This window comes from Nicotiana attenuata, chromosome 1, assembly GCF_001879085.1.
Source record: "Nicotiana attenuata strain UT chromosome 1, NIATTr2, whole genome shotgun sequence".
NCBI classification, from domain to species: Eukaryota; Viridiplantae; Streptophyta; class Magnoliopsida; order Solanales; family Solanaceae; genus Nicotiana; species Nicotiana attenuata.
Window position 1 is genome coordinate 83624332 of NC_031989.1, and position 9123 is coordinate 83633454.

The following is a 9123-nucleotide window of genomic DNA, read 5'->3' on the forward strand; positions in this document are numbered from 1 at the left end:
ATCTAAAATGTCTCCACTGTTTTACTAATTGGATTGTAAGTGGCAGCAGGGTTTAAGCCGCGACTAATGGAAACACACTGCAATTTCTGGCTTCCGAAGAAGAAGAGATTTTGCGCAAACACCCTTCTCAAAGATTCACAGTGAGTCCCTCCCTCCCTTTAGTTAATAACACTTCCCCTCAAGTTCTTACTTCCAATATTTCGATTTAAAAAAACAAGCTTTGTTTTGATTTTATTGCTTCAGGTTCTGCGGAAACCACACTCAAAGATCTAATGGACAATGGATTCCTTGTCCTATTCACCCTTCTCAGTATGTACAATACAACCTCATGCTCACTTTGTTTTTACCATACATATTTTTACTTTATTTATTTTTTGTATTTGCCATTTTTTAATAGCTCTGTGCTGGAAGAGAATCTCCAAAGTCACCTTAAGCGATGCCCATTTTACAAACAAGCTCAATCTTTATTACTTCAGCCTTATTACCAAGAAGGGATCAATGCTGGCAAAGAACAACAAGGGGACCAGAACTTTAGTTCAGAGATGAAGAGAAATGCTGTTCATTCTATGACCCTTTTTGAATTTTCCCAATTGATCAATAAAATCAAGTCTGTCCATGCTTCTGTATGTAATGACATCCGTCATTCTTTCAAGATTCCACAAGCTTGTGACATTTGGACTAATCGACAAGTGAACCGGTGTTCTTTACTATCATACTACTCTTTCGTATATGTTGTGTGCACTTTTTGTTCCCTTTAATCCAATGTTATCTTATTTTTCCAGCCCCATTTTTTTCAGGACTTTACCTTTCCAAGAGAAACATGTAATGCAGCAAGCCTCAATTCTTGGGAATCTAGAAGAATTTGGGGTTCTTAAAGTTAAGTCAGAAACATCAGTGGATGATGATGATGATGTTCCTGCAGTTGTTGAATTTGGAGCAGGGAGAGGGTATTTGACGCAAGTTCTGGCCGACTGTTATGGAATTAACAAGATTTTATTGGTCGAACGCAAATCATACAAGCTCAAGGTCAGGCGAGAAGTATAAAGATCACGCCTTTATGTTTTGTTGTGTCATAAATGTTATATCTATCAATCACCTTTGGTGTTTATGATTCATGAATTATGTATAGGCTGACCGGAGTCTGCGACAGAAGGAGAGTGTTACTCTAGAGCGGTTGAGAATTGACAGTAAGGGCTTTATTAACCTTTTATTTTATCTGATAAAAAAAATTAACCCTTTCCTCGCTATGAACTGTTTCTTTTTGGCTCTACTTTCTCTATTTTGATCTTTTGTTAATTTTGTTCGGATTCTCTGGCGATGCTATATAAGTTGATATGGGTTCCTCTTTCGCAATGATCTCATTCTATCAGTTTTTTATCCTTAGCATATTTGTTTTAGTCTCTGAATGATTGTGGTTATGCTGCATTATCAAGTTGTGATGCCTATGTAGTGTCATTGGTTAACTGCATTGCAGCTTCTATTGGAGTATTTGTGTTGTATTTGACGAAGCTGTTTGGTTTTTGAGTCAGGATTGTTTCTTAAAATACATGTGTGACATGCAGAGAATTATTTTTATTTTAGAAGACCATTTCTTTTTGCAGTTTCATATGTTAGCCAACTGAATAATTCTTGTGCTACTAGGATGTATAAAGTGATTTCCTGTCAATTTATTGACTGTTGAGTGATAAACGAGTAAACTATGAACTGCTTGTCACCCACTCGAATTTAGTCGACTCGTCTATCACCCATTTACTCATCTTGCTAGCTTCACTAGGTCATTCCTATGTGTCTGTGCAATGAAATATATAGGCTCGACAATATCTGGCGATAAACTTCGGAGTCCCAAAATGAAAGCTAAGGATCTGACAAGAAACTGAAACACTCGTCTCCTGTCAAAAAGAAATTGAAATCCTTTTCAATAAATGAGCAAGTTTTACAGCATCTTTTTGCCGTCATTGTTAAGCACTACTAATAAACAGCTATCAGCATACAAGGACGGAAGAGACTTAAACTAATCATGTCGCCCTGACTCACTGGATGATCATCTTCCTACTTTAAAGGGTAGCCCGATGCACTAAGCTCCCACTATGCGCGGGGTCCCGGGAAGGCCGGACCACAAGGTCTATTGTACGCAGTCTTACCCTGCATTTCTGCAAGAGGCTGTTTCCACGGCTCGAACCGTGACCTCATGGTCACATGGCAACAACTTTACCCCTTCCATCTTCCTCTACTTTATTACTTTGAATTAGCAGTTTTTAATTTTTTGCAGTTGAGGACCTAAAATTGGATGCTGTTGAGAGTTTACAAGGAGTTCCTTATCTGGCAATTGGTAAACATCTTTGTGGGCCTGCTACAGGTACTTCTTTTCTTTCTGCTATAAGAAAAAGAACATAATCGTGCCTTTACACAGTGCATTTGATTCTTCTTCAGGCCAGTTTTACTTTATGAACTAATACAATAAGCAAATTGATGCAGATATGACTTTAAGATGTTGTATCGGGGAACAATGTGATGATTCTCCTTCAGAATCGACTTGCCCCATGATTGGCCTAGCTATAGCTACATGTTGTCATCATCTTTGTCAATGGAAGCATTACATAAGTAATCTGCCTTCTGCCCGCTCTCCTCTCATGCTACTTTCTGTTGCACATATCAGTTTTGACCCCGTTCTAGTTTCTCCTAAAAAAATGCTCTTTCATCAGCCTAACTTTGTGACTTGTTGAAATTCATGAATGATACGTACCGCAGATAAGCAATATATGTTGAATTCGGGAATCAGCAAGGATGATTTCAATGCCATGACATGGTTTACCAGCTGGGCCGTCGATGCAGATCATGGGTCAGACCTCAGTGGCACTGATTGGTCTTTTGATCTACAGATCAGGTATGGTCTTTCTATTTGTATTATTCAGAGGTTTCTTCACTAGCCACATTTTCTCTTTTCTTGCTCCTAAAATGACTCTTATAAGGTATGTCCTCTACATGTGGTTCACAGGGAAAATGAGCATGTAGAATCAGATCTAAATACATACCAAGTCAAAGACATGGTGAAGAATATGAAGGCTGTGGACAGAGCCGTTGTAGGGTTGATGTGTAAGGATATTATAGATGTTGGGAGGTTTATGTGGCTCAAGGAACATAGACTTGAATGTGAGCTTGTCAAGTATGTTCTGTCAAATATCTCTCCAGAAAACCGTTTGTTGGTTGCTAGGCAGAAAAGCTGAGTGTTAACATACTGTTGTACACTGCATTTGTACAACAACAACAAACCCAATGTAATCCCACAAGTGGGGTTAGGGGAGGGTAATGTGTACGTAGACCTTACTCCTACCTTGTGAAGGTAGAGAGGTTGTTTCCGGTACACTGCATTTGTATCCCTCAGATATTTAGCTTTCTCAAACCTGTAGGTCTAATTCACAATTTGATAATGTATTCTGGATATTAGCATTTTCTTAGTAGATGTGTTTTAGAGGTCATATCCTTTGACATTTTGTTCCGGTTTTAGGCAAAAGAAAGAAAAAAAGAGTGGCTGTAATTTCTTTGTTGTTGACCTTGAGGACCAAATTACGCTTGGAGCCTCCTATGTACGCTAGATATAGTTGAATTCTACCACCTCAATATCACCCAACATTTGGATGGACTCGCACTCTCCAACCTTTTCAAAACTAGTACTTGGTAATCCTCTCTTTTGAATCTTCTTCTGCTTTTGTTGCCTTACCAACGATATTGAAGAGCTCTCAATTTGGATGTGTCCTAATACCTTAAATTGAACATGGAAGAGGGAATTCGAGCTTGTGTTGGTGTCTTGGTTGAAACAATTATAATGGCCATTTCGACGAAGAAGACCAGACCATGTTCTACGTTTCAGTGAGACCAACGTGTTCTGGCATATACTCACAACGGCCTACTACTCCTGATCAGAAGGAACCATTGCACCTCAAAGCTTATTTTACAGCCACAAGATGAAGACAGAAGGTGGAATATTTTCTGGGTTGATTTGCATGTCGATCATTTTCCCAGAAAGGACTCCAACATGGCATGCCATGGCCATAGTGAACGTGGACTTGGGACGTCTAGCCAGAGATAAGCCGAAGGGTTAACTGGATTGGCCGTTGTAGATCAAATGAGAAATATGACTCCACAAGTGCACCACAATTTGGTCTCGTCCAACAGCATTTGCCTTTAGATTATACAAACACTTGACTCGAAATTGTTGTGCTAACACCTATTCAATTTGTACTGTTTTATTTGCACCTGGTTATGAGGCAATATCGTTTTGACCAACCTCAACTCGATTGTGAAAAGCTGAGTTAGAAAAGAGAAAGGACCTGAAACCAGCACATCAATGGTATCCATAGTACATTAGTTTCAAGAGGCTCTTGCTAAAGGTCTATATTAGCAATTGCACTCTCAAAATTTACCACGGGAATTTTTTTGCCTTTTCAATTCAATAGATTAGGAATTGAAGAAAAAATTCAACAGATTAGGATTATTTATCTCCAACTACGAGGACTGTTCTCAACTGTTCAAGGCAATGGCCTAACCCTTAAACTTACTGCAACCTTTGTATTTTTTATTCTTTCCAAAGGCCCGATAGAATAACATTTGAATTTCCTTCAGATATTCAGTTGAGAGTATAGACATACAGGAAGAAGAACAACCATGTATGCCAGACATGCAATACAGATACCATTTACATATTCTAGTTCACAATGTACACTTTCTAAGAATGACAATATCCTCAACTATTTGCACGACCAAAGGTTTTCTCACTGCTGTAGCACATGTAGAGGAACCCATCTTTATCCTTGAAAGAATCATACACCGTCTCCATCAAGCTTGCTGCAGCAAAAGAAAATCCATACCATATCAGTGACGTTGCAAATAATCCTTGTCATGGTGTTATAACATGTGAGTCAAATGAACAAACTAGGAGTTACTTGTTTGAGGCAAGGTGTTATTCACAAACACGAAGAGAGCTTTCCCAGGAGCCAGATGGAGTCTGCCACTCAGAATGTGGATAAATTGGCCAACGGACATATCACGAGGTACCAGGTATCTGTGGTCAAGATGAATAGAAGAAGTTAAAAAAAAAAAGATAAAAAAAAGAAAAAGAGGAGGATTATTACTATATTAGGACCTTATAGGACTATTATAAGAGGAACAGTAGAGGACTACATAGTGGTAGGGGAGTGTCTTGGTTTTTTCTTTTTTTTTTTTAGGGGGGGGGGGGGGGGTTAGGGGGTAGGGGAGGGAGGGTTGTGTGTGTGTGTGTGTGGGGGGGGGATTTTCTGGTATCTGTTCATTCAGCAAACTTTAGGAAACCATATGTATAACCGTGAATTAAACTACAACCCCTCCAAGAAACTAAAATAAAATTCCAAAACAGGGCCTACGGAGGAGAGCCAGTTATTGGGCTTTCGTTGCATTTACGAATAAATGTGAAGCCCATAAATACTATTTAAGGCAGGGGATGGTAGAAGAATAATTTTTTTGGCAGGTAGCCTGGATAGGACATTGGCCACTAAAAGAGAAGTTCCCAGACTTGTTCAGCTCCCACGTTACATAAAGCTGTTCCAATAGCTCAAGGTAGATGACAGAACGGATGGGAAGTAAGCTACGGAAGCACTGCTATGATTGGGAAATTGAAAGGATGACCAAGTTTTTGAAAGCCCTGGAAAATGTGTAGACGTTGTGAGAGGCCCCAGATTCTTTGATATCGATAGTTCAAGAAAATGGTATTTAATGTGAAGTCCTGCTATCAAACCTATCTGTTGCAAGTGGCACTACCCCCACAATAGCCTATTACATTTAGTTGGGAAACTAGAGCTCCCTATATAGTAAAGAAATTTAATTAGAAGTACCGAGATGGTACACAACATGTACAAGAGATGGGTTATTTCTATTCTCTGAAACTAGAGCTCCCTATAAGGTTGCATCATTCAGTTAGGTTATAGTTAATGAACCGTGTCTACTCAAGAATATATACAAAGAAGAGATATGCAGATTTGCAATAGATGCTGCATGTGTAAAAGGAGGTTGAAAACAATAATTACTCTTTTTAAATTACTGGGTTGCGATTCAACTGCTGAATTTTGTTTCTACATTTTAGGGTGAAACTGGTAATATTACAGGAAGTCAAAACCTTCTTTTCGTGCTGGAGAGGATCGTAAGATGAAAAAGGATCTATGGAAAATTTGGAGCACCATTCCAACACGATTATGTTGGGTGGTATAAGGGAAAGGAACGAACGTGCTTCTACGGAAAAACTACAATCTTTTTCTTTTTGAGAAGGGTAAGAATTTTATTGATCCAGCACTAAGCATGTGCTGCAAAGGAAAGAAAGAGACTCTAAGCATTCTTTTCACTTATCCCTCTCCTTATGTAAGAATTTTCTTTCCCTCTGCCCTCAGATTTTCGTTGTAACTAAATATTCCAAGAAATTCTCTAAGCGCATCAAAACTAGGAAGCTTAGAAAGAGATTTACATTTGCTGTTCTCTGGGTAAGAAGCTTCAAGAGGAGATTCAGAAACATCATATTTATGAGTAGTATAATAAAGCACATCACACCCGATTTTGGCAGGAAATATGACACCGAGATGATAGTTGCTTACTTCTTCTTTTCCATCTCAGGGAGGTCAGTCTTTGAATATCTTTCAACCACCACCTGCAAAAATACAAAAGAAATCAATTCATGACATGATGACAATGTGCACTATGCATGAAGGAGCATTCAATAACCACCAGAGGGTAAAACATAACATTTAATCCAATATATTTTTGTTGTTTGTATGTTTCTTTCTGAACAGCAATCATCCAAATACTGCATGTCAACAGGATAGGATAAGTTATAGCGATTGTAAGCCACAATCACAAATAGTTAATTTTTATGCAAAGGGTTCAAATCAAACTTTGGTGTGTGCATTATTCAACAGAAGCTGTAACAACAGGTAATTATCACTTAAACTCCTAATGGTTGATAAAATGGGACTTCAACCCTTATGGTTCAGAAAGAAACACAGGGACAACACATGCAAAATTTTCAATTTTTTTGTTAAGTAAAGCTTTTTAAAGAAAACATCCAAGGGGGATACAACCTATGTAGAAAATAGTATACGAACACCCAAAACCTAATGTTAAGCCCATAAATCACACAGCACCCATCTTACATATAATTACAGACAACCATAACTGTATGTACTTCCATATAAGGTAATATTTCATTTCACCATCAATATGTTAATCATATTCTCCCTTTAATTCTAACATAAGTCTGCCATTAACTTTGATTGACTTGACCAAGTCCTTCCTTTCTCTTCATCGTCATCAATTTCACTCGTAAAATTCTCGAAGAGCCTTAAATTGCTGAAGTATCAGCATCCAATCTATCTCTCTCTATTCTACCCTCATTCACGTCTACCATTTAATTGACAATAGATCTCCTTCACCTTTGTCATAGCTTTGAACTTGAGGGGATTATCCATCTCAATATTTGTCCGATTTTGTGAAAGAGAAAGAAGAAGCAATAACCACATTATCAAGTATCGGGGCTGTCCTCAAAATTCAAGTAGACAACATCTCTTATTGGTCGGAATAAAATTATTCAGAATTTGCTTTAGAAGAACTATTAAGCTTATAGACTAAATCAGTCTAGTGATGAAGGATCCTAGAAAAAAAGCTCCTGACAAGTGCCAACCACTAATGAAAGCTGTTCCGAAGAAAAAGGGGGGGGGAGTATACTTTCAGACTAAGAATTTGCTAATCATGCAAGCTATGGAGCCACTAGAGATGCTAAAGCATTGCCACGATAGAATGTTGAAGCTACCAAGGTGAAGGAATCTCTCCTGCCACTTAGATTTTCGGGTATCGTAACTAAGACCTTTAATTAACATCAAAAGTCATATTATGAGTAAATGCAAAACTTTGGAGGAATTTTAGGGGCTAAAAATTGGAGATAGTGAGGATGAAGTTACGAAACTGTTTGAATCAATTGAGATGGGAAAGCTAATTGGTAGGAAGAAGCAAATTAAATTGAACCAGCAGCTTACGATATTATACAACACTAATATACGGAGTACATAATTTTTTGCACAGTGAAGCTATAAATTGGCATAAGATGAATTGAGAAAAGAACTAACCTTAGGTCTTCACGTGCTTATAGTCTCCTAAAGACTTTTCAGCTAAAATTTTAACTTTAAACCCAGTGATCATCTAATTACCCAATTTCAAATTACTAGAGAAAACTACAAAACATAGTGGTTGAATGGGGAAAAAATCATAGATACGAAAATTTCGAATTTTCAGTCAACGAAAAAGCGGAATCTGAATACGAAAGTATAGAGACACACCGGCAGTCGATCAGGATATTTGGCGATTATATCTTGTGATTCTGCTAGTCTCTCATCTGCAGTTTAATCGATAAAAAAAGAAATAAATTGTCAGAATAATCAGTTTGATTTTTTTTTTTTGAAAAAAGGGATTTTGATCCAGGATTGAAACAGCACCGTGTGAAAATTCTTCTTTGAAAGCCTTCCCCATCTCTCTGCTTCACAACCGAGCCGTCTACGGACGAACTTTTCTGTCCTTAAAGATAAGATCATAAGAAGGAAAACACGTTGATTAACTTAGTTGAATACTTATATTATAAGACTGCGGGGATAGCTCAGTTGGGAGAGCGTCAGACTGAAGATCTGAAGGTCACGTGTTCGATCCACGTTCACCGCATTCCTATTTTTCATACCCTTCAGTTTTTGTAGTTCACCAAAGAGTTTAACCATTTTCCCCTAATTATCAAACTTTTACCGTCACGGTGAAAGTTGTTAAACTGTTTTTATATCTCATAAGTCACTTTTTGTTAGGAGTTTGTAACCTTGTCTTGCTTCTTTTATTTTTTGGTGTGGATATATTTTGTCCAACTTCAAGTAGAATTTTGAGTTATTTGAATAAATAAGGAAAACCAACAGATAAACTGGAAATGAGGATGGTGAATTAGAGCCTAGTGTGAATGTTTACCCTTAAAATTGGATAACAATTAAACTTATAATATGGTTTTAAGGATACGTGATTTCATCTAATATCAATTGATAAATGCAAAGAGTAATAATAGAGATTAACAATAATATA

At 37.6% G+C, this 9123-nt stretch overlaps 2 protein-coding genes and 1 non-coding gene across 3 annotated transcripts; 2 read left to right on the top strand and 1 right to left on the bottom strand.

Annotated features, from left to right (window-relative positions):
• LOC109229857 (tRNA:m(4)X modification enzyme TRM13 homolog) lies at positions 1 to 3612 on the top strand. The gene is made up of 9 exons (XM_019395410.1): positions 1 to 140; positions 244 to 309; positions 398 to 697; positions 798 to 1026; positions 1130 to 1187; positions 2270 to 2356; positions 2476 to 2601; positions 2749 to 2884; positions 2996 to 3612. Exons 1-9 carry the CDS (start codon positions 67 to 69, stop codon positions 3222 to 3224), a joined length of 1305 nt encoding a protein of 434 aa, XP_019250955.1. The 5' UTR covers positions 1 to 66; the 3' UTR covers positions 3225 to 3612.
• LOC109229865 (autophagy-related protein 8i) lies at positions 4541 to 8613 on the bottom strand. The gene is made up of 5 exons (XM_019395417.1): positions 8505 to 8613; positions 8349 to 8404; positions 6615 to 6667; positions 4941 to 5059; positions 4541 to 4842 (listed from the first exon to the last, which is right to left on the bottom strand). The coding sequence occupies exons 1-5, from the start codon at positions 8536 to 8538 to the stop codon at positions 4742 to 4744; spliced, it is 363 nt and encodes a 120-aa protein (XP_019250962.1). The 5' UTR covers positions 8539 to 8613; the 3' UTR covers positions 4541 to 4741.
• On the top strand, positions 8652 to 8724 carry TRNAF-GAA. Its single transcript has one exon. It is a non-coding gene; the product is annotated as a tRNA-Phe (tRNA).